We start from the raw sequence: 25,575 nt of genomic DNA, 5'->3' as shown, positions 1-25,575 counted from the left end.
GGACGCTTCAGCTTTAATTACGCAACAGAGGGGGAGGGGCTTCAGACTCTGATGATGAATGGCAAAATAACCATATAAAGTTCATACACTACACGATTGAGTACAGAAGTACATACAAGGGAAACTCAAAAAATTAGAATATTGTGAAAACTTTCATAATCTGTAAGCCATAATCATCAAAATTATAACAAATAAAGGCTTGAAATATCTCACTTTGCATGTAATGAGTCTATATAATATATTGGTTTCACATTTTAAGTTGAATTACTGAAATAAAGTAACTTTTGCACTAGATTCACATTTTTCAGGTTTCACCTGTAGTGTGTAAGTGTATAATGCCTCATTTGGGACACAACTTAGAACAAAGGAAACAGAAACTAAACACAGGAAACAAGAACACAGAAACAACAGGGCAAAATTAAATACAAAACATCAGTCCTAGAATGCAAAAACATAATGAGATTGTGACGCACCCTGAGTGTGTTGAGACTGGACAAACTTCCTGATGAGTTTGTCGGTGGCCTGTGTGTAGAGAGACAGTGCATATCGCAGAGACTGCAGGTCCGGACTCTTCTCCAGAAACGTCTTCTTCAGACCCACACCACCCGCGTGGAAGTATTGCTGTTACACACACAAAAAACCCTGTCAGTGTCCTGATTACAGGCAGGCTGATTCTGAACGTGTGTGTGCATGTACCTTTATAGTGTCCAGTGCGAGCTCGATGATTGCACACTGTTTAGGGGACAACGCCTTGGCCTCCTCTCGCACCATGTGCTCCTAACAGACACAAACAGACAGCATCCTTATGAAAGTCTAGTCAGGAGTGTTTATTATATGAACTCAGAAATCTGAGAAATATCAAAATTGCGAGATTAAACTCAGAAATCTGAGAAAAAAGTGAAAAATTGCAAGATATAAACTCAGAATTCTGAGGAAAAAGGTAAAAATTGTGAAATGTAAACTCCGAAGTCTGAGAAAAAAAAAAGTTTAAAATTGTGAGATATAAACTTAGAATTCGGGAAAAAAAGTAAAAATTTCAAGATATAAACTGAGAATTCTGAGAAAAAAGTAAAAATTGTGAGATCTCAGAATTCTGAGAAAAAAAGTAAAAGTTGCGAGATATAAACTCACATTTCAGAGGAAAAAGTAAAAATTACGAGATATAAACTGAGAATTCTGAGAAAAAAAGTAAAAATTGCGAGATATAAACTCAGAATTATGAGAAAAAAAGTAAAAATTCCGAGATCCCAGAATTCGGAGAAAAAAGTAAAAATTGCGAGATCCCAGAATTCGAAGAAAAAAAGTAAAAATTGTGAGATCCCAGAATTCCGAGAAAAAAGTAAAAATTGCGAGATATAAACTCAGAATTCGGAGAAAAAAAGTGAAAATTGCGAGATCCCAGAATTCTGAGAAAAAAGTAAAAATTGCGAGATATGAACTCAGAATTTTGAGAAAAAAAGTAAAAATTGCGAGATCCCAGAATTCGGAGAAAAAAGTAAAAATTGCGAGATTCCAGAATTCTGAGAAAAAAAGTAAAAATTGCGAGATCCCAGAATTCGGAGAAAAAAGTAAAAATTGCGAGATATGAACTCAGAATTTTGAGAAAAAAAGTAAAAATTGCGAGATCCCAGAATTCGGAGAAAAAAGTAAAAATTGCGAGATATGAACTCAGAATTTTGAGAAAAAAAGTAAAAATTGCGAGATCCCAGAATTCGGAGAAAAAAGTAAAAATTGCGAGATCCCAGAATTCTGAGAAAAAAGTAAAAATTGTGAGATATAAACTCAGAATTCGGAGAAAAAAAGTAAAAATTGCGAGATCCCAGAATTCTGAGAAAGAAGTAAAAATTGTGAGATATAAACTCAGAATTCCGAGAAAAAAGTAAAAATTGCGAGATATAAACTCAGAATTCTTAGAAAAAAAGTAAAAATTGCGAGATCCCAGAATTCGGAGAAAAAAGTAAAAATTGCAAGATATAAACTTAGAAGTCTGAGAATAAAAATTAAATCTGCAAGATGTCATTTGTTAAATTGTAGGGGAAATAAAAAGTCAATTACTTTTTCATTTATTTTTACTCCATGATGGAAAAAAATTAATTGCAAGATTCATAATTGCAATTGTGAGATATAAATGAGCAATTGTGAGAAACAAAGTCAGAATTGTGAGACAAAAAGTCAAAATGTGGCAGAAACGAGCTTGCATAGTTAAAACTCCTTTCTTTATGAACGCACCTTTAGTTTGGAGAGCTGACCCAACTCTTTAGCAGCGTTAAAGATGAGCTGTGTGCCCTACAAACCAGGAACACACACACACACACAGAGAGAAGTCATTAATTAACACTCGTCTGTGGTTACTGCTTCACATGGACCAGAGGAATCAGCTGGAGATTTACATGAACGTCAGATTTTTAATCATAAGTATATTAACTTGTATAGTAAGTTGGTAAAACTGATTGGATATTATTTTCTCACATGTGCGGGAATAATGCATGGAATTGCAAAGCATTTTCATCAACAGTTGTTTACAGCGATTACAACTAATCAGATAAAGGCAGAGTTTGTGAGTTGATGAAAAGCTATTAATTAAATAAAAAAAATGTAATTAAAATAATGTAAAAACTGAAGGAAAAAAATTATTTAGAACAAAAAAAAAAAACACTACAATTTCTCGAAGTTCCTAAAATATATATATATACAGTATATATATATATATATATATATATATAGGACTGTTTTATTTCAAGTAACGAAGATGTTTAATGGTTTTAGGTGACAATTGAAACCCTGATCCAGACTCGCTCTGCTGGATTACAGTTACAGAGAAACACAGAGAAACAGGAAGTAGTGAGAGGAGAGACAGGAAGTTCAGGCTGAGAAGAGTGTGTGTGTGTAACGGGAGACATCCAACAGGATTAACAGAAGACAATCTCTGTGTGTCATGCTTGAGGGAGAGAGAGAGAGAGAGATATATATGACATGATCTATATGACGTGATCCATACATATATGTTCTGTGTGTTTGTTCTATTATTTATATATAATATGTTGATGCTTTGGCAACATTGTGTTACACAGTCATGCTAATAAAGCTATATTGAATTGAATTGAAATTGAGAGAGAGAGAGGGAGAGAGAGAGAGAGATGATGGTGATCTGGAGGCAGAACGACAGAATCAGACCAAATGACACACACGCACACACACCTCAGACAGACACACACAGATTTATACTTACAACAATCTGGTGAAAGATGGACAAGAGAATGATGATGATGAAGAGAAATAAGAGAAGAATGAAAGTCATGATGAACTAGCGTCTGATTACATGTGCAGTAAATAAACTGAGAAGGCAGGATCACTACAGCGGTGTGTGTGTGTGTGTGTGAGTGAGTGTGAGTGTGTCTGTGTGTAAGTGAGTGAGTCAGTGAGTGAGTGAATGTGTGTGTGTGTGTGTGCGTGTGTGCTGAACACACACCGTTTGGTCGGTCAGTGGCGGCAGGACGATGGTTTTCTCCATGGTGTTCATCACCAGTTTCCACAGTTCCTTCAACACTCGCTTGAGAACCGTCTTCTCACAGATCTTAGCGAACAGAGTCAGACTGACGGAAGAACACACATCAGCATTATTAACACACAAACACATCATTATTAACACACAGACACACAGACATCATCATTATAAAATAGATATGTGAGTGTGTATGAGTGTGTGCGTTTATGTGTGAGTATGTCTTTTTGTGAGTGTGTGTGTATATTTATACATTAGTGCTGTCAAACGATTAAAATATTTAATCGCGATTAATCGCACATTTTTATCTATTCTAAATGTCTCTTGATTTCTTTTTGTTACATTATTTTTTTCTCATTTTAATGCTCTTATCAATATGGAAAAGTGGAAAAATTATTCTTGAAAATAACATTGGAATAGTGTTCAATTTCACACTAACATATAGCCTATAAATAATCTCTCACACAATAACACTGTCTATCAATAAAAGGGTGAAAGAAATAGGAAAGCGCACGTTAGAACAGCGCATCAGCGCGTGAATTAAATGTTTAACCGGCAAGGCTTATTATGCAAATAATGAACTTTTGTGAATTGCGGTGTCCCGTACCTATTAACGTGTGATCATGTGTAGGCTACGTCGCGTTGTACAGTTGAGACGAGGCGCCAGAACTGAACTGATAGAATGCACTGTAACACGATACTACGATATTTCTTCAAAAGCAGATCGTGGAGACATTTTAATTGTCCACGATTAAAAATCGTCATATCGCACACCCCTAATTCCACTGTAACACGGACACCTTAAAATAAAGTGTGACCAAAATGATGTATGACAAAAAGTAATAAAGTTAAGAGAACTGTCCTCAGTGAAAGGAAGTACGGTTACGCATGCGTCGCTCACTTGCTGTCCAGGAAGTCCATGATGGGTTGCAGGACGTTGTCGGCGTCCTGAGCTAATCCGCCGTTCCCGTTAGTGGGAACCGCTCCTTTCACCTGACTCAGGATATCCCCCATCTCCTTCACACTCTCCTCGATGTGCGGCTGGAAACTACACACAGAGACAATCACCTTATAGTGGAGGAGGAGTTTGGATTTTAAAGTGGCCCTAATATACTATTTTAAACGTGTTATTTCCTCATAATCTCCACTGCAGCGTCAGCTCTTTTCTCTCAGAGTCTGAAACAGTTCATTTGAAGATTCAGTCCCTCTAAACCCCGCCTCTCTGAGAGCTGCCCTGCTCTGATTGGTCAGATGGCACAGTCTGCTGTGATTGGTCAGAAACCGAACACTCATTATCATATCTGAATCTCAGCTCTTGACACGAACAACACGAACCGAACTCTTCCAGTCTCAGATACACTAGTGTTTGAGGGCGGAGCTAAGAGACTCTGTTCAGCCAATCAAGACCAGAGGCTGGCATTATGCTAATTAGTTCCAAACCTGCGCAGGTTCAGCAAGAAGTGAGACTGAATGACTGACGACTCGTTTCAGGAACATCTGAGAAAGCACTTTTTTATTTAAAAACATAATACTACAAACATAAAAAACTCTGTTAAGAACATAAATAAGATTATAACTTCTAGAACTTTAAACCCACAAAATACCAACCTGACGGCAAACACCCTGCTGAGGTCATCCATCACATTGTTCAGTTTGATCTGCAGATCCTTCAGAAAGTCACTGGCCTCCACATTTAACTGCAAAAAAAAGAAAAAAAAAATCATAATTATGAGGATGATTTGATATAATTATCAGAGTCTGATTTTCTATGTTTACTTAACTGTAGTAAAAACTTCATCTTGCTTAGTTGGGGTTTTAAAGACAACTAATATATTAGGAAATAGCATTGATTAGAGCTGAATTATGACACTATTGTTGAGATTTGCCACATTGACAATATTATTGAACTGAACTGAGATTAATATTGTAACTATTGTCTTCTGTAGAGCTGGTTTTTTTAATTTATTTTACAACAATCAACATTCATTTTCCTGTTTATCACTGTAAACTTTGAATCTGTATTGTGACCTGACTTTTATAACATGCACTGCGGCTCGTTTCCCGCCAATGTCAACGCCAATCGTTTAAAACTGAAGCCCCGCGAAAAAAGTAAAAATTGCGAGAACTCAGAATTCGTAGAAAAAGGTAAAAATTTGGGAGATCTCAGAATTCGGATAAAAAAAGTAAAAATTGCAAGATCTCAGAATTCTGAGAAAAAAGTAAAAATTGTGAGATATGAACTCAGAATTCGGAGAAAAAAAGTAAAAATTGCGAGATATACACTCAGAATTCGTAGAAAAAAGTAAAAATTGCGAGATATGAACTCAGAATTCGGAGAAAAAAGTAAAAATTGCGAGAACTCAGAATTCGGATAAAAAAGTAAAAATTGCAAGATCTCAGAATTCTGAGAAAAAAGTAAAAATTGTGAGATATGAACTCAGAATTCGGAGAAAAAAAGTAAAAATTGCGAGATATGAACTCAGAATTCGGAGAAAAAAGTAAAAATTGCGAGAACTCAGAATTCGTAGAAAAAGGTAAAAATTTGTGAGATCTCAGAATTCGGATAAAAAAGTAAAAATGGCAAGATCTGAGATTGTGCTAAAGACGGAGTGTGGGAATGTTTTATGCGAGAATTTATGGATGAACAGAACAGGAGGGACGAGACTCTGATGTTTGATGAATGAATGAAAACATGGATTTCTGAACCTGTAATATGTATTACATATTTATTTTTAATGTATTTACTGATATCTTTTGCATTTAAAAAAAATACTCTGTATTGTTATCCATTTTCTTTCTGATTGGTAAAACACCAATAAAAAGAGTTAAACTAATGTATTTACAGACTGATTGCTTCCGCCTGATGCAGAGAAATATGATGTTTTTACACTGAATATAAGTGATCATATCTCATGTGCACTTTCATAAACTTCAATTTGGTTTGTAATATCCAGTTTCCATGTTGGAGCCAATGATGTTTGCTATTATTGACATCAAACCAGATCGGACTGTATCCTGACGCACCCTATTTACATATAAACTACCGTTCAAATTAAATATTGAAATTAATAATCAAAAGTGACGATAATAATGTCACAAAAGATTATGCACACCCATTCAAGTAAAGTGGTACCAATAAATAATTATAATAAGAGACTTCTTTCATAAAAAATTGTAGTGACCCCAAATTTGTGAAGAAAAAAAAAATCTTCACGCAAAGCATCATGGGACTTCAGAAATCTTCAAGATGTCATGTTTTAAAGTGAACTCACGCCTTTCCCTCCCATAGCCTCGAACATCTTCTCCAACTGGACTCGCAGCTGCTGGATATTATTAATTATGATGCAAGGCTGAAAATAACAGAGTAGAGGAAGTTAAATAACATTAACACACACAAGCTATTAAAGAAATCCCTGCAGCAATAGAAAGCAACGAATAGTGCTAAATGTGAAAAATTCATAGTCGTGTGTGTGTGTGTGTCTTCCTCTGAGAGTCACTCCAATAATTACAATATCTCCATCTAATAGCTCACCAGCACACACACATCCCAAGAGATTTCATTATGAGCCTGTTATAAATGTAAATGCATGAATGTGACGCACCACTTTCTCCTTCTTGCAGTGTGTGGGGAAATCCTTGGTGATGATGTCAGCGTACGACAGAAGAACATTTCCGATGGTCTGAAAGAAAGAAAAATAGTCGCGTGATTAGAGGAACCGTTCAACTTTAATACAACAACACATGACATTATGGTCTATTAGAGATACTGAGTTTGTCTCATATTTGATGGATTTGCATTAGCCACGTTCACACTGCAGATAAAGTCAGTTCACGTTCTGTACACACACACACAGTTCAGGAGTGACAATCGCAACCCACATCTGCCCATTTCAACCACTCCACAAACTTGATTGCTTTATCAAGCATATTGCCACATTATTATTATTATTCGAACATTTCATAATATGTTTTTATTTGGTATTTTATTTTTTTCTGTCATGAATGCATTGTTTGTATAATTGTATGTTTGATCATGTTTCTATTCTTGTGAAGCGCTTTGAGATGCTACTTTTAAAGGTGCTATAGAAAATAAAGTTTATTATTATTATTATTATTAATAAATTAAATTAAATAAAGTTTATTGTTATTATTATTAAATTTAATTAAATAAAGTTTATTATTATTATTAAATTTAATTAAATAAAGTTTATTATTATTAAATTAAATAAAATAAAGTTTATTATTATTAAATTAAATTAAATAAAGTTTATTATTATTATTATTATTAAACGAAATTAAATAAAGTTTATTTGTATTATTATTAAATGAAATTAAATTAAATTTAATTATTATTATTATTAAATTTAATTAAATAAAGTTTATTATTATCATTAAATTAAATTTAATTAAATAAAGTTTATTATTATTATTATTAAATTAAATAAAGTTTATTATTAGTATTATTAGTATTAAAATTAATTAAATAAATTGTATTATTATTATTAAATTTAATTAAATAAAGTTTATTATTATTAAATGAAATTAAATAAAGTTTATTATTATTATTATTATTATTAAACGAAATTAAATAAAGTTTATTATTATTATTATTAAATTAAATTAAATAAAGTTTATTATTATTATTATTAAATTTAATTAAATAAAGTTTATTATTATTATTATTAAATTTAATTAAATAAAGTTTATTATTATTAAATTTAATTAAATAAAGTTTATTATTATTATTATTACATTTAATTAAATAAAGTTTATTATTATTATTAAATTTAATTAAATAAAGTTTATTATTATTATTAAAATAAATAAAGTTTATTATTATTATCTGCACAGATCTTTTACATTTACAAACAGCTTTAATACACACTGCATGAAAGGGAATATCTGAGAAAGCATAATGGAGGCACTGTTTAGTGCGAGCAAAAGACCAATAATAATACCGTATTGACTTATAAAACCCCCCTGACTGAATGAACTCGTCACACTCGTGATCGCGTGTCACCTTAGCAAACCTCTTCATGTAATTCCCCACGATCTGAGGATCCGGACACTCCAGCTTCCTGATGATCTCGAAGCTCTGGTTGAGCTGAGAGAAGACGTCCACCACCGAGCAGGAGAAGAGCGCGTGCTCTGACGTCGGCTGAAACTGCACACACACACACACAAGACAAATGCTTCTGTGTTCGAATCAACTGTGTATTATAATTTTGTATATAATTTTTAATTGTTGTAAGTATACCATCAACCTGTCCAGGGACTGCAGGCAGAAACTAGCATATTTTTTGCTATAACCTGGCACATGTCATCTCTTCTTTCTTAGATCAATGATTTTTTGTGCATTGTCCCTGATCAAATAAATAAATTCATTCATTCATTCATTCAAATCAACCGCTTAAAACACTCACTAAAGACGGTTTTATTTGTCTAGCTGCATGTCGTGAAAAACAATTCAAATATCTAAAAATGTATAAATCAAGACGCATTTATGAAGAAGCAAAATGACTGAAGATATTGCGTTTTTGTTTTAAGTTGAGTTCATGCTTAAAAATAAGAAATACCAATAATTCATCGGCAGATATTTGTTCTTGTTTTAAGTAGGGCTGTCAAACGATTAATCGCAATTAATCGCATCCAAAATAAAAGTTTGTCTTTACATAATATATGTGAGCGCACTGTGTATAATTATTTTATATATATATATATATAAATACACACACACACATGCTTGTATATATTTAAGAAATATTTTCAAGTATATACTGTATATAGGTTTAAATTATATATATAAATATTTTAGATATAAATAATATTTTTTTCTTAAATATACATGCATATGTGTGTGTATATATATATATATTTATTATGTAAACACAAACTTTTATTTTGGACGCAATTAATTGTTTGACAGCCCTAGTTTTAAGCAATAACTGTATATATATATATATATATATATATATATATATATATATATATCTCAAATAAAATTTAAAACTCTTAAAATATTGACTTAATATATTCAGTAATTTCCCATCTCAAGTAAAAGTATCTTGAACCAGAGCAAAAACCAGAGCAGAAATACATTTTTTTCAGTGTGTGTTGTGTTGTTAAATTATTTAAATATTAACTTCAAATCTCAGGGAGGAAGTTTGGTAATCCTTGAATTAAATTAGGAAATATTATATATAATACATAAATTATAAAGTCCCCCTGTGGTGAAAATGCATCTTTTAATGTTGTTTATGTGTCTATTTAATTCGCTTTAACACACACCATGTGTAAGTTCATAAGTGAAGTTCATATTTCCTCCTTAAAACTAAAGACAGTCTCAAAAACACGCTTTGAAATCGCTGGTGTTTCTGACGTCACAAACGACCTTGTAACCAATCAGATCAACGTGTGATCGACAACCAGTGAGTGAGGGGAGGCGGGGCTCATTTGCATATTCATAGAACCATGCATACTAAATGAGGCAAGGGTGTCGAGTTACATTCAAGATATTTTAAGGCATGAAGAATCCACAAAATATGTAATTTTGGTGATCAAAGATGAGTTTTATGGGATGAAATGATTGACTACAGGGACTTTAAAGTGAATCAGAGTGATTCTTATTGATATTGCATTACCTTAATAGTGGCAGTCTACGTTTGTATATGAGCGTGAGTCTATTATTTATAATTTCAAAATCATATTTTCTGTTTAAACTCGGGTCTCCAGAATTGCTTTTGCACAAGTTTGTGGTCGGTTTTATGAATATTTTAGGCTAATTGGACTTGTGATAAAACACCAGGATGATATTTACCCCGTCCTTTGCGTCCCGGACCAGAGCGCCGTGCAGGAAATCTCTGGAAACTTCCTCGTTCTCATCCAGCCACAGGATCACGAAGGGCTCAAACCATCTGTCCACACACAGATAAAGCGGTTCAGACGCTGAGAGACACACACTATCACACTACTCGTCTATAAGAAACGCTCTTACGCCGGGTACTCCGGCACACGGTCCTGGAAGTACAGCAGCTCCTTGCAGTATTCGTTGTAAAGCCATTTCACCTTGAAGTGCAGGTTCATGTAGTCGGCGCTCTTGCACAGACGTTGTTTCTCGTGCTCTGACAGACAGGAAGTAGAGCACAGAAAACACGATTCATCACACATGAGAAGTGGAGTTTGATTCCCAGACCTTTTAACACTCACTTCTTTCTTAGAAAAATGCAATTAAACCTAATTAAACCCAATTAAAAAGTAAATAAATCATATAATAATCTTAAAAATAGTTCAATAAAAATATAAATTAATAACAGAAAAATAAAGATTTTAAGACAAAGATTCAAGCAATTTGAGAACTAAAACATAATAAAAAAAATCACATTCAATAAATACAAATAAATAGAATAGTGCACATTTTAAAAATTAAAAAGATATATAGAAAAAACAATAAATAAATCACAAAAAATATTAATTAATATAATAAATACAAATAAATAAATGGATAAATGTATATTGGAAGAAATTAACAAAACAAAATAAGTAAATAAATAAACTTGTCACAAAGCAGAACTAAAAACATAAGCTTGTCAAAGGAGTGTAGAGATTTAGCAATTAAATATTATCTGAGACAAACCTTAAATTATGACAAAAATAAAACAATGTTAGAAGTGTCAAGAAATAATAAGTAAAAAAAATCACTTATAATATAATACAATGAAATATAAGCTATTAATTTTTTATAAAAAATTTAAATAAATAAAAAAAATAGAAAAATAAACATTTTGAGACGGGTTTAAACAAAACTCAAAGAGAGACAAGATAAAATTTTTAAATAAACAATCAATAAATCACAAATAATAATAGTTAATATAATAATATAAAATAATAAATAAAAAGAAATAAAGAAAGAAACAAGTAAATAAAGAAGGCAGATTCAAACAAACCTCAAATTACAACAAAACTAAAAATAATAATTAATGTAATAGATACAAATAAATAAATAATAGCATATTGTAAAACATAATAGGTAAGTTAAAAATAAATACATTATATGAAGAAAAGAACACATTTTAACAAGCAAGTCTGATCTCAGTGTAGTATTCTTACATTCTACTACGAACCAATCGCATGCCACGGACAGCGTATGCTGTGTTCTGATTGGCTATAGCACTCGTCAGTTGTGATTCAGAATCAGTTGTGCAAGAGAGTCGGCACTAATATTACGTACCTGAATAAATCCTCATGCTAAAGTGAAACTTTTTGTACACGGCATCATTGAAACGTAAACACTCCTATGAGGATACCACGTGCAGTGTGTGTGTGTGTGTGTGTGTGTGTGTGTGTGTGTGTGTGTCCGTTTACCTTCCATAGCGTACTTCATATCCTGAGCAAACATGTTCCACATCACCTCGGCACTGATCTTTCCCACGTTCAGCTCCTGAGGGAACCTACACACACACACACACACACACTTCATTCATATCAGCTGCTTAACTCTTGTATATCTTCAATCATTGGGAACTGTCAGTGTAACTTGGTGCTTTTTTACTTTAGTAATCATCATAAATGAATAAGGGTGTAATGATGCCCTCATGTCACGATTCGATACTGAACTCACGATACGATATTATTGCGATACTCCAAAAACTGAGTATCAAAAAACTGACCATAAATGTGATGTTACATCGTGTGTGTAAATGAATAGTTTTGGACAATAGAGACGCCAGAATAACGATATTCATGATTCTGAAGCTGAAATACTGAATTATTTTAGACCAATATGCTTTACTCTGTCACTGACTACATATATTTATAATAATGTCGGACACTTTTTATTGGTGACATCAGATATTCGGCATTATCAGGACACACACTATTATTGCATTATTATACAATATATTAAACATTATATATAGTAGTTTAATAGTTCTGACACTAAAACTCTGAATTTTTTTATTTTTGGTGAACTATCCGCAATATTTAATGTCACTATCCTGGATATATATTGTTGTATTGTGATATATAGTGATACACCCCTATAAATTAGGTATTGAACCTCAATTTTTGTGATATCAACTTCAAATTCGGAACCCAAATTTCAGCATCATTATCTCGGCTCTGAACCATGGACTGTAAAAAAAATATGGACGTAGCGTGTGTGTGTGTGTGTGACGTCACCCGTAGTGTTTCTGAAGAGCATTTTTGAAGCCCAAAGTGGGCGGAGCCATCCGTCTCCATCTTGGCCGCATCACTCCCGGATAACGTAAATGTGCAGCGAGGCGGATTAGCTGAGGTGACACGACGCTAGCAGTGACATCAGCAGGAATCCACCTGTCACTCAAGTGGCCACGCCCTTAATTATGCAGCGCTTTAATAAGGCTTAATATAATTTAAACGGATCAGTTATAAAATATTTCACCCGTCTCACAGTCGTCATGAAGGGCAAAATTAGCGATATAGACCAAAAACACTGTAAACATGTTTATTTCTGCTGTAAAGTTGGGCATTTTAACATGCAGGTCAATGGGACTGACTCTCTTCTGCAGCGCCTCTAGTGGCCAGTGGAGGAACTGCAGTTTGAGTCAGTGTTGATTCAAGAGAGAGCTTGGGATGAACACACACTCACTGGTTCAAACAGGGTGTGTAGGAGTTCTTGTCCTCCTCTATAATGGAGACGATGAGGGTGATGAGTTTGGACCAGAAGTCCAGGTTCTTTACACTCGGGCCCTGTTCATCAGGAGGAACCGTCTTCGCCTGGATAACACCACAAACAAGAGTTACGTTCATGTCAAATACACCAACACGACAATATACCTGCACTTAGGGATGCACCGATATGACAATTTTGGCTGATACCGATAACCGATAATTCTTTATATTTGAAAGCCGATAACCAATATATCGGCCGATAAACTTAAATCCAAATTTTTATCTAATTTTGAGAGCCTGATTACAAAAACAAAAGTCTCACAATTAAATCCACGTCCCAAGCGCACAATTATAATGATGTTCTCATTATAGTGTTGTATAGCCCATATTTTGCGCTGCACATGTTTTTAAGAGATTTCAATTATATTTCAAGAAATTCAAAAACATAAACAGTTCTCAACAAGTGTCTCAGCTGAAGGAAATAACACATTATTTATCGGTTTTAATATATCGGCCACATTTTCTTACCAGGCCGATAACGATAACATTAAAAATGAACATATATCGGCCGATACCGATATGCTGGCCGATATATCGTGCATCCCTACCTGCACTGCAAAACATTTATGTGCTTTTTCTTGTTTTCCTGTACAAACATTCTTAAATCAGGACACATTTACTCGGGAAGCAAAGCGATATCGGATGAGGAATTGATTAAAATGAGTTTATGCTTAAAGGTCCATAATGCAAAAAAACTAATAAAAAAATAAAGGAATTATCATGCAAACCAGTGATTATGTAGATTATTTTATTAGTTATGAGGATTTAAGTTAATCCGTAAACATTAATTCATCCGATTTTGGGTAAAATACGGACAAACTCAAATATTGGGTTAAAAATGTAATTAAAAAAATGTAACCTATTGGCTGGGTTTGACCCAAAGTTGGGTTAAAACAAACTAGCATTTTTTTTAGAGTAGTACTATAGTAAAAATTAATCAACCGAGTAGAGTATGATGGGCTAAATAAACAACCCAACTGTGGTGTTCTGTCCTATATTTACCCAGCCCTTGGGTTGTTTTAACCCAGTGTTTTTTATTCATGCATTAATGGCTTTTTTCCCCGTGTTTGACTCGTTCTTCTCCCTTTTCCCATCACATATCAGATCGGAAAGGCATTTATTCTCAATAATAATGAAGAAAAGTGGAAATAAAGTGTGTTTAATAATTAAGTGTTTATCGGTTAGGGTTAGGGAGGGCTTTATTGTCCCAATTAGGTGGTATCCATTTAATAATTGTAATAAATATAAAAAAATATATATATTATTGCATACCGGTTAATGTACAACAGCACTGAGGTGCATATAGTATCTGCCACTATTTATAAGTATAACTATATCTAACTACTATTTACACTTATTGCAAAGAAAATACTATTTTCACTTAGTGTAATAGCATCTAACCGCTTCCTTTTTCTAACAGCTTGTCAAGAAACTAAACAAAAACCTTTTGCACCTTGCTAGGTTGTCTTTAAGCGTGTAGACTGATTTTTATGTGAAGGACGGGATGTTTTGCAGGGAAGATTTAAAGTGCTGCTGCAGTTCACCTAACGGCCACCGGTGTCGCTATAACAAGGGTTTCTGAATTCTACATCCAGCCTCTTTAAAACAAGAACAAATATCTCCCAATGCCGGGGTCAGAAAACCCTGTTTAATGGAAAAACAAGATTATTGTTCTGACCCCGTGACGCATCTCGAGTCAATGCATCTTGATTTAAGAATGTTTAGATGAATGTCATTTTTTAGAAACATTTTGCTGTAGCGCAGCCGCTCACGGTTACTGGAGAAAACAAATTGACAATTACAGAAATAACGCAAGCGAGAATGCCTCCTGTGCATTTATGGCCTATAATTGTCTCAGATCTACACACACACACACACACACACACAGGGAGCATCAGTGAGCGCTACGGTTATGAGGCGTCAAAAACTCAAGACCTGTTTTGAGTGTTTTCCATCTTGCGAATAATGTTCTGCAGTGCAAGTGAGAGAGAGAGAGAGAGAGAGAGAGAGAGAGAGAGAGAGAGAGACATACGACACACTGCAGCTCTTCTCCATTCATAACTGCCACAACACCTCTACCATAATCAATATTTCATTTTCCATGAGAAGAACTTCTGCTCTGAATTACTAAACAGCATAAAACAGATGAATAAGGGTCTTATCTAGCGAAACGATCGCTCATTTAATAAATAAATAACAAAGTTTAAGTTTTATAAGCTCAAATGCTCGCCTTGCTCTGTTCTCTGATGCGTGTTTTTGTTTGAGATTCGTTCATTTTGATGAACGAGTTCGAACAGGAGAGTCACAGAACAGAGCAAGACGAGCATTTGAGCTTATAAAACTTAAACTTTGTTATTTATTTTTTAAATGAGCGATCGTTTCGCTTAATAAGATCCTTATTCATCGTCTGGAGTCGTTTAAAGCCCTTTGAAGCTGCACTGAAACTCTCATTTGGACCTTGAACCGTTTGGACCCCATTGAAGTCCATTATATGGAGAAAATCCTGGAATGTTTTCATCAAAAACCGACTGAAGAAAGAAAGACATGGACATCTTGGATGACATGGGGGTGAGGAAATTATCAGCAAAAGTTTTTTTAAAAGTGAACTACTCCTTTAATAACTTTGTGTCTCATTTGATAGGGTGGAGCAGCTGTCAATCAGAACACACACACACACATACTCACTGGGTCGTTCTGGTATTCTCGGCTGTAGAGCTCATGGCAGTTATTAAAGATGTACTCGTACGTTGAGTTGAGACACGCTTTGACACAGTCTTTGACGACTTGACTCGCTCTCGGTGGACTCTGCAGTTCCTGGACCTGAAAACACACACACACACCAACAGTTATTCTTTACATTTAGAGGAATATTGCTGAAGAGTTATAAACAACAACTACTCTCAAAGTTGTTCTGGAGTCTCCTACAACAGGTTTAGGACAGTCGAGACGTCGTACGTCTTCTCAACACGAACAACACGAACCAAACTCTTCCACTCTCAGATACACTAGTGTTTGAGGGCGGAGCTAAGAGACGCTGTTCAGCCAATCAAGACCAGAGGCTGGAATTATGCTAATTAGTTCCAAACCTGCGCAGGTTCAGCAGGAAGTGAGACTGAATTACTGACGACTCGTTTCTCGTCTCTTTTAGGAGACAAACACTCCATTTATCTGCACAAAACTTTTACACTCACAAACCGCTTTAAAACACACTGTATTGCTACGTTCACACCGGACGCGAATAGCACGTCAGGCGTGAAAGATTTCAATGTTAAGTCAATGCAAAGACACGTTACGCGCGTAAAAAATTCCTGCGGCGCGTATGAGGCGTGGAGCGCGCCGTGGAAGACGCGAATACGCCTCGTTCGCGCGAATTGAGCTTCTGGCGTGTTAAGCGCGAATGATTTAGTTTGTGCATTCACGCGTTTGACGCGCCGCGTTAACCAATCAGGAGCCTAGCTGCTTGCTCATGTGGTGAAGTGTCTGGATGCTTCAATAAATTATTTTGTAATATGACTAAATGCATGGTGGGATTATGCACAACAAAGCAAATATTTTATCACTTAAAGCTTTATTTCTATATACGAGACATGTTCATTTTGTATTGAATGTTATTTATTCCATAGCTAGATTATATGAAAATAGTATTATGATGTAAAGACAATCAACATATGTGCATAAGTTCGTGTCTGGACGTGAGAGAGAGAAAAAAAAAAATCACAGGACAGGTTAATAACTTTTGGAGGCTGGCTCTATTTATCATCAAAACAAAAATAAATGACAGCTAGATTAGGTGGATGAGGGCGAGGGTATCCTCGCTCTGATGCGGGACAACAGGTCCTGGAGCGAGCAAATGGTGAAACTCGGTGCGTTTCCTATGCACATAAAAACAAATTTTCGCGTATAAATCGCATGATGAACGCACTGCGTGCGAGACGCATTTAGTGTGACCGGGTTGATATATCTATGGCAACCAAACGTCACTGGTGAGACAAACGTGCAACGAACGGATGGTCAGATTACGTTTTGGCAGGGGAAAAACTGATCAGAAAATTTAAAGAAAATGTAACAAAAGTTGTAGAAATGTAGTGGAGTAGAAAGTATAATAATTGCTGCAAAATGTAACGAAGTAAAAGTAAAAAGTATGCACTATTTATTCTACTTAAGTAAAGTAAAGATACGTGAAAAATGTACTTAAGTAAAATAACAAAGTAATTGTACTTCGTTACATTCCACCACTGACGATATATATCGTCATATCGCCCAGCCCTACTCGAGACGCGCGTAAATTTCGCTTCAAACTTTTTAGTTTATCCGCATCAGTTTCGCTCTTGACGCGCCAATTAACACAAAGTGGTCAAGCATCAAACTAGACGCGGTAGACCCGAATTTGACGCGCTATTCGTGTCCGGTGTGAACGCAGCATAAGAAAGGGAATATCTGAAAAATCATAATAGAAGAAAACAGAGCAAACCTTCATTCGGAAGAAAGTGATGCTGGTCAGAAGATCTACAGTGGACTTCAGATCCTGCAACCTCTCAGGACTACTGGCTGGAAAATTATTCTGAAACACACACACACACACACACACACACGTTACAAACACAAATACACACTCTACAACAACAACAATTCTTCAGTAATCAATAGATCTGGAGGTCATTTATATAAGTTATACTCATTACTCAATAATATTCATTATTCATCCAGGAGAGTGTGTGAATATACCCTGTACATCGAGAGGTCGATCCTCAGGGAGTTGTGCAGTTGGTCCAGCAGTTTCACAAACCTCTCTTTCTGCAAACAAAAGTTAACATATGTAAAATGTAAACTTTAAACGAAAAAAAAATCCCTTCTGCTCTCCAAGGCTGCGTTTATTAGATCAAAAATACAATAAAATCTGAAATATTATGTTTGTGAATATACAGTAAAGTGTAATTTATTCCTATGAATTTATCACATGTCACATGATCCTTCAGAAATCACTCTAATATGAGGATCTGATGATCAAGACACATTTATCATTATTATCAATGTTGAAAACAGCTTCATATTTTTAGTGGAAACTGTGATACATTAGTGTTTCAGGATTCTTTGATGAATAGAAAGTTCAAAATAATCGTATGCATGGTATAAATATCTGTAATGTTACTTTTGATCAATTTAATTGCTGAATAAAAGTATTGATTTTAGGGCTGTCAAACAATTAATTGCGATTAATCGCATCCAAAATAAAAGTATGTGTTTACATAATATATGTGGGTGCACTGAGTATAATTATTTTGTATATATATATATATATATATATAAATACACACACATGCATGTATATTTAAGAAAAAATATTATTTATATATATAAAATATTTATATTTTTACATATTATATATAAATTAGGGCTGTGCAAAAATTAATTGCGATTAATCGCATCCAAAATAAAAGTCTGTGTTTACATAATATATTTGTGTGTGCTGTATAATTATTTTATATATATAAATACACACACATGCATGTATATATTTAAGAAAATGTGTTATTCATATATAAAATATTTATATTTCTATAATATAGATTATGTATTTATATATATATATATATATATACAGAATTTATACTTAAATATATACATGCATGCATAGGTATTTATATATACAAAATAATTATATACAGCACACACAAATATATTATGTAAACACAGACTTTTATTTTGGATGCGATTAATCGCAATTAATTTTTGCACAGCCCTAATATAAATCTATATACAGTATATACATGAACATATTTCTTAAATATAAACAAGCGTGTGTGTGTATTTATAAATAGTATTTATATATATTAAATAATTATACACAGTGCACCCACATATATTGTGTAAACAAAAACTTTTATTTCGGATGCGATTAATCGCGATTAATCGTTTGACAGCCCTAATTAATTTCTTCCTGGCCAGTAGTGTAATCCAACAACACAACAATTATTAAAACAGATATCTACTATGCTTATCTTATTTTATGTCATTATTTGCATCCAGCTGTAGCTATCCAATGTTTTAAACGTGAGTTAAATGAGCTTTATGTGGTTGAGATGTGAACTGACCCCAAAGTTGGATGCGGCGAAGCGGTCGGAGGCGGACACGTTGTTGGAGGACTGTGTGGTGTGGGCGTAATAAGCGTTAATGTTGGCCAGAAGTGTGCTCATGACCGCAGGCACACCGGGACACATGTACTTCGAGGACAGACATGCAAAATGCCTAAACACAAACACAGAGCACAAGGTTACTGGCATTTACAGGCCTTAAAGGAGTAGTTACAGGCCTAAAACAGAGGCGGAGCTGCAGCTCATTTGCATTTAAAGGGACACGCACACGTTTTTGCTCACATAGACAAATTTGACAAGCTATAATAAATGATCCGGGAGTATTTTGAGCTGAAATTTCACAGACACATTATGGGGACACCATAGATTTATATTATATCTTGTGAAAAGGGGCATAATATATCACCTTTAAGAGTTTCACATACTATTTTGATCCATATTTGTGGAATATGTTTCATGCATTCACTCCAGTTCCTACATTGGTTGCTTCGTTCAGTCTACTTACGTCATGGCCTGATAGATCGACTCCACTCCATATCTCATGGCGAACTCGTCCACGATCTCCTGCGCCGTCTCTTCGTAATACACTTTCCAGGCGTCATCGCCTTTGGCGTCGGGGATCTTCACGCCGCCGCTGTTCTGCTTCTCCGTGGTGTAGTGGAAGATGTGCTACAAATCAAAAATGGGTTGAGGACTCAGTCACCGATTATTCCTGAAGATTTTCAACGCACCGATTGCACAGATTTAGTTTTTCGTCCCAATCAGGTGTGAGCAATGAGTCTCCAGCTGGGTTATTATCGCTAACTAAAACTACTTAAGACATTTTTTTAATAATAATAATAATTATAATTATAATAATAATTAATAATAAAAAAATATAAAAATATTACATTTCACATTTTATGAAAAAAAACAAAAAAACAAAAAAACAAATGGCAAATAACTAAAATACGTTAAAGCACAAAAATTACGTAATAAAAATTATTAAAATAATTATTAAAATAAAAAAATTATAAAAAAAATTTAATTATAAAAAAATATAAAAAAAATAATTAAAATTAAATTAAAAAAAATAAAATAATTATTACAATTAAAATAAATTAATTAAATCTGAAACTTAAATAAATATTAATTAAACCTAAAACTTAAGTAAAAATTAATTAAACCTAAATAGTAATATCAAAAAAAAAACTACTAAAACTGACAAAAGCACATTCCAAAATTTCTAAATTATAAAAATAAAAAATAAAAATAAAGGTATTATAAAAATAATTATAACATTAATATATTACACACAATATATTAAAAATAACATAGTTTTAATAAGAGCTAAATTTAAATAATTAAATTTAAATATTGTATAAATAATACTAAAATAACACTGGTTTCCAGGCCAGCATAATCTTTACCTCAAAAATATGAGGAAAATTCTAAGCAAAATGACAAATTTGCAGACAACCAGAATGAATATGGTTTTTAATATGCAATATGTGGTGACATTTTGGTCTAATGAGATTTTAAAGTATAAAACAGACGAAAACACTATTAACACAGAACAGATAAAAACCCTTGAGAAATACTGTAATGTGGCATTTATGAGTGAAAGTAAATAGTAATATTTGCTATTTAAAAAACTTAGACATGAAAACTGGTCGACTTGAAAAATGAAAAATGCGTCGTGCTGAAACGAGTAAAACACACTCGTGTCGTGCCTTACGCAGCACTGCGCCGGGTGTATGATAGGGTCCGATGTGTGTTTTATATATTTGCATGTACCTCATGCAGGCAGGTGTACTGAACGTGGTACGGAGCCACAGTCTCCTCTCCTTTAATCTCCACACTGATGTGCATGCGGATCGCTCCTGATACGGCCGATTTATCCGTCCGCTTGTCTATTCAGAGAGAGAGCGAGAGAGAGAGACATTAATAATTCCCTCAAGATCATATATTGCTCGAGCCACTTCTATAATAAGTAAACAATCACTTTGACTTACCTAGGTTGTACCAGACGTCCATTTCTCCACTGAGCGTTCGCACTTCGATGATCGTCTGTCCCAGAAAGTCGTCAGACTCGCGCTTGAACCGTTGCTTTACACGAGACTTGATATCATCATCCTCATCCCAGACGCGCACCTTTATCCGGTCTGAAGAGTTATGGCACTCACTGCACACCACAGAAATTAAAAACTTCATACGCAACACTTTACAGTAAGGTTCATTAGTTAACACTAGTTAATGTATTAACTAACCATGAGCAATCCATTTGTTACTGTGTTTGTCAATCTTTGTTCATTGTCAGGTCACAGTGGATTAACTAATGTTAACAAGATTTTAATAAAGTATTAGTAGTAGTATACCGAAGCCCTGAACCGCAAGGTGAGAAAAAAAAAAGAAAACTTATCTCGTTATTTGGACTTAATAAGTCGTTCTAACGACATAATATCTTGTTATAACGACAGTGACATAAAAGGCATTATGCGAACACTAAATTATATAGCTTAATGCATATTGGAATGCGCCCCTTATGTCGAAATAACGAAATATTTATGTCGAAATAACGACTTATTTCGTTATAACGAGATATTATGTTGTTTTAATAAGATATGTCGTTATAACGAGATATTATGCCGTTTTAACGACTTAAGTCGCAATAACGACTTATTTGGAATTAATAAGTCGTTCTAACGACATAATATCTTGTTATAATGACAGTGACATAAAAGGCATTATACAAACACTAAATTGTATAGCTTAACGCATATTGGAATGCGCCCCTTATGTCGAAATAAAGAAATATTTATGTCGAAATAACGACTTATGTCATTATAACGAGATATTATGTCGTTTTAACAAGATATGTCGTTATAACGAGATATTATGCCGTTTTAACGACTTAAGTCGCAATAACGACTTATTTGGACTTAATAAGTCGTTCTAACGACATAATATCTTGTTATAACGAGATATTATACAGTTTTAACGACTTAAGTCGAAATAACGACTTACGTCGTTATAACGAGATCTTATGTTGTTTTAACAAGATAATATGTCGTTTTAATGACTTATTATGTCGTTATAACGAGATATTATGTAGTTTTAACGACTTAAGCCGAAATAACGACTTATGTCGTTATAACGAGATCTTATGTTGTTTTAACAAGATAATGGCGTTTTAACGACTTATTATGTCATTACAATGAGATATTATGTCGTTTTAACAAGATATGTCGTTATAACGAGATATTATGTAGTTTTAACGACTTAAGTTGAAATTACGACTTATGCCGTTATAACGAGATCTTATGTTGTTTTAACAAGATAATGGCGTTTTAACGACTTATGTCGTTATAACGAGATATGTCGTTTTAACGAGATATGTCGTTTTAACAAGATATGTCGTTATAACGAGATATTATGTCGTTTTAACGACTTAAGTCGAAATAACGACTTATGTCGTTATAACGAGATCTTATGTTGTTTTAACAAGATAATGTTGTTTTAACGACTTATTATGTCGTTATAACGAGATATTATGTCGTTTTAACAAAATATGTCGTTATAACGAGATATTATGTCTTTTTAAGGACTTAAGTCGAAATAACGACTTATGTCGTTATAACGAGATCTTATGTTGTTTTAACAAGATAATATGTAGTTTTAACAACTTATTATGTCATTATAACGAGATATTATGTCGTTTTAACAAGATATGTCATTATAACGAGATATTATGTCGTTTTAACGACTTAAGTCGAAATAACGACTTATGTCGTTATAACGAGATCTTATGTTGTTTTAAGAAGATAATGTCGTTTTAACGACTCATTATGTCTTTATAACGAGATATTATGTCGTTTTAACAACTTATTAAGTCAAAATAACGAGATAAGTTTTTTTTACGTAAAGTTAACATTAACAAAGATTACTAAATGCTGTATACGTGCAGTTCATTATTAGTTCATGCTAACTAATGTAGTTAGCTAATGTTAACTAACCTTTATAAAAATGGTACAGACAATATTTTTAAAAATATCTAATAAAAATGACTAAAACAATTGTACAAAAACTTTTAAATTAAAATGTAACCAAAAAATATACAAATAAAATGTCATTTAAAATATTAACAAAAAGTATAATCAATGATTCTAAAATAACATTGATTTAACAACACATTTCTCCATCAGATTAACATGCACTGATGAATCATTCAATAAGACCGATTTTTAATTTAAGACACTAAACAGTTTAATTTTGATTGCATATTTTGCTTTGATCCATCACTCACAAGTGGAAGCTCTCGTCCCAGATGGGGTTGAGATTGCCGTAGATGGTCTTGGTTCTCTTCTTGGTTTTCCCCACCTGTACGGTGACGTAAGGGTCACTCGAACCCGTCTTATCCTTCGCCTGGAGACCCTGAGCACACACCACTGACAGAAAACAAACAAATACTTTTACAGATGGCTATTAAGATGATGCAATATACACTCCCCTAAAGGATTATTAGGAACACCACACTAATACTGTTTGACCCCCTTTTGCCTTAATTCTACGTGGCATTGATTCAACAAGTGTTCTTTAGAGATGTTGGCCCATATTGATCGGATCGCATCTTGCAGTTGATGGAGATTTGTGGGATGAAGCTCCCGTTCCACCACATCCCAAAGATGATCTATTGGGTTGAGATCTGGTGACTGTGGCGGCCATATTAGTACAGTCAACTCATTGACATGTTCAAGAAACCAATTTGAAATGATTCATGGTGCATTATTTATCCTGCTGGAAGTAGCCATCAGAGGATGGGGACATGGTGGCCATAAAGGGATGGACATGGTCAGAAACAATGCTCAGGTAGGCCGTGGCGTTTAAACGATGGCCAATTGGCACTAAGGGGCCTAAAGTGTGCCAAGAAAACCATTACACCACCACCACCAGCCTGCACAGTGGGAACAAGGCATGATGGATCCATGTCCTCATTCTGTTTACGCCAAATCGAGAACAGAAATCGAGACTCATCAGACCAGGCGACATTTCTCCAGTCTTCAACTGTCCAGTTTTGGGGAGCTCTTGCCTCTTTTTCCTATGTGTAGTGGAGATGAGTGGTACCCGGTGGGGTCTTCTGCTGTTGTAGCCCATCCGCCTCAAGGTTGTGTGTGTTGTCTGAATACCTCGGTTGTAACGAGTGGTTATTTCAGTCAAAGTTGCTCTTCTATCAGCTTGAATCGGTCGGCCCGTTCTCCTCTGACCTCGAGCATCAACAAGGCATTTTCGCCCATTTTCATTTTCGTTTTTCCCTTTTCACACCATTCTTTGTAAACCCTAGAAATGGTTGTGCGTGAAAATCCCAGTAACTGAGCAGACTGTGTCTCGAAATGGCTTAAATCCCCTTTCTTTCCCATTCTGACATTCAGTTTGGAGTTCAGGAGATTGTCTTGACCAGGACCACACCCCTTAATGCATTGAAGCAACTGCCATGTGATTGGTTGATTAGATAACTGCATTAATGAGGTGTTCCCAATAATCCTTTAGGTGAGTGTAGATTATATTTCATGTTTTTTTTTACACAAGAGCATGACTTCATGGGTCGTAGGTTCGATTCCCAGCGAATGCATGAACTGATCAAATGTATAACTTCAATGCAATGTAAAGTAGCTGCAGGGTCGGCGCTATGGTGGGGCATTCGAGGGCCGTGCCCCCCCTAGCGCTCATTGATGCCCCTCCTACCACAGTTTCTAAATCATAAATCAGATGTAGGCTATACAATACCAAATGTTCAGCAATCTATTTAAATAGTACATTGTGTTTAATTTTTTGTCTAAGTGGATCTAATATGTGTTGGTGCCAAGAATTTTCACATGAAGAAATAGATACATCCAATCCGACTTTTCATTGTAAGTGCTGTAGTGGTCCAGTGGTAAAACCTTAGACTGGCGTGCAAAAGATTTTGGGTTCTAACCCACACTCGCATAATTATTTTTTTTCCCCCATCATTAAAACCGATTATGTTTATCAGTGGTTGTCAAGCAGGGACATGTTTGAGTGCATTTTACTTTGGAATTCACCGGTACGAATAGAGATTTCGCCGCAACAGATCAAGCGCGCGTCCGTGTGAAAATGTTTATTGTGGCAGCGCGAGCCACAAGAGAACACTTCAGCACCACAGATCGAGTCACCGAGCACTTTGATCACTTGATTTAAAAAACAACACATTTCAGCGTGCTATATCGCCTCTTATTTAACAAATGAATACGGATATGTTTTATTTATTTGTATTGG

General features: G+C 34.4%; 1 protein-coding gene across 1 annotated transcript in view; it reads right to left on the bottom strand.

The window, feature by feature from the left end:
- The window catches only part of LOC120471303 (protein unc-13 homolog A), a 72,725-nt gene that overhangs the window by 5,470 nt on the left and 41,680 nt on the right, over nt 1-25,575 (bottom strand). The window contains exons 17-37 of the mRNA XM_089131596.1: nt 23,588-23,729; nt 21,297-21,466; nt 21,079-21,194; nt 19,808-19,971; nt 19,303-19,456; nt 17,936-18,004; nt 17,682-17,771; nt 15,896-16,030; nt 13,128-13,255; nt 11,864-11,949; nt 10,497-10,623; nt 10,320-10,416; nt 8,523-8,666; nt 7,105-7,182; nt 6,775-6,852; nt 5,111-5,199; nt 4,404-4,550; nt 3,470-3,593; nt 2,230-2,286; nt 697-777; nt 474-621 (exon numbers count right to left, since the gene is read on the bottom strand). Coding sequence (XP_088987722.1) covers nt 474-621; nt 697-777; nt 2,230-2,286; nt 3,470-3,593; nt 4,404-4,550; nt 5,111-5,199; nt 6,775-6,852; nt 7,105-7,182; nt 8,523-8,666; nt 10,320-10,416; nt 10,497-10,623; nt 11,864-11,949; nt 13,128-13,255; nt 15,896-16,030; nt 17,682-17,771; nt 17,936-18,004; nt 19,303-19,456; nt 19,808-19,971; nt 21,079-21,194; nt 21,297-21,466; nt 23,588-23,729 — 2,424 coding nt within the window. The remainder of the gene's footprint in view (nt 1-473; nt 622-696; nt 778-2,229; nt 2,287-3,469; nt 3,594-4,403; nt 4,551-5,110; nt 5,200-6,774; nt 6,853-7,104; nt 7,183-8,522; nt 8,667-10,319; nt 10,417-10,496; nt 10,624-11,863; nt 11,950-13,127; nt 13,256-15,895; nt 16,031-17,681; nt 17,772-17,935; nt 18,005-19,302; nt 19,457-19,807; nt 19,972-21,078; nt 21,195-21,296; nt 21,467-23,587; nt 23,730-25,575) is intronic.

Source organism: Pimephales promelas, chromosome 5, assembly GCF_988280905.1.
Source record: "Pimephales promelas chromosome 5, fPimPro1.hap1.1, whole genome shotgun sequence".
Taxonomy (NCBI): domain Eukaryota; kingdom Metazoa; phylum Chordata; class Actinopteri; order Cypriniformes; family Leuciscidae; genus Pimephales; species Pimephales promelas.
The sequence above is the reverse complement of the archived record's forward strand: the minus strand, read 5'-3'. Positions and strand labels throughout refer to the sequence as shown.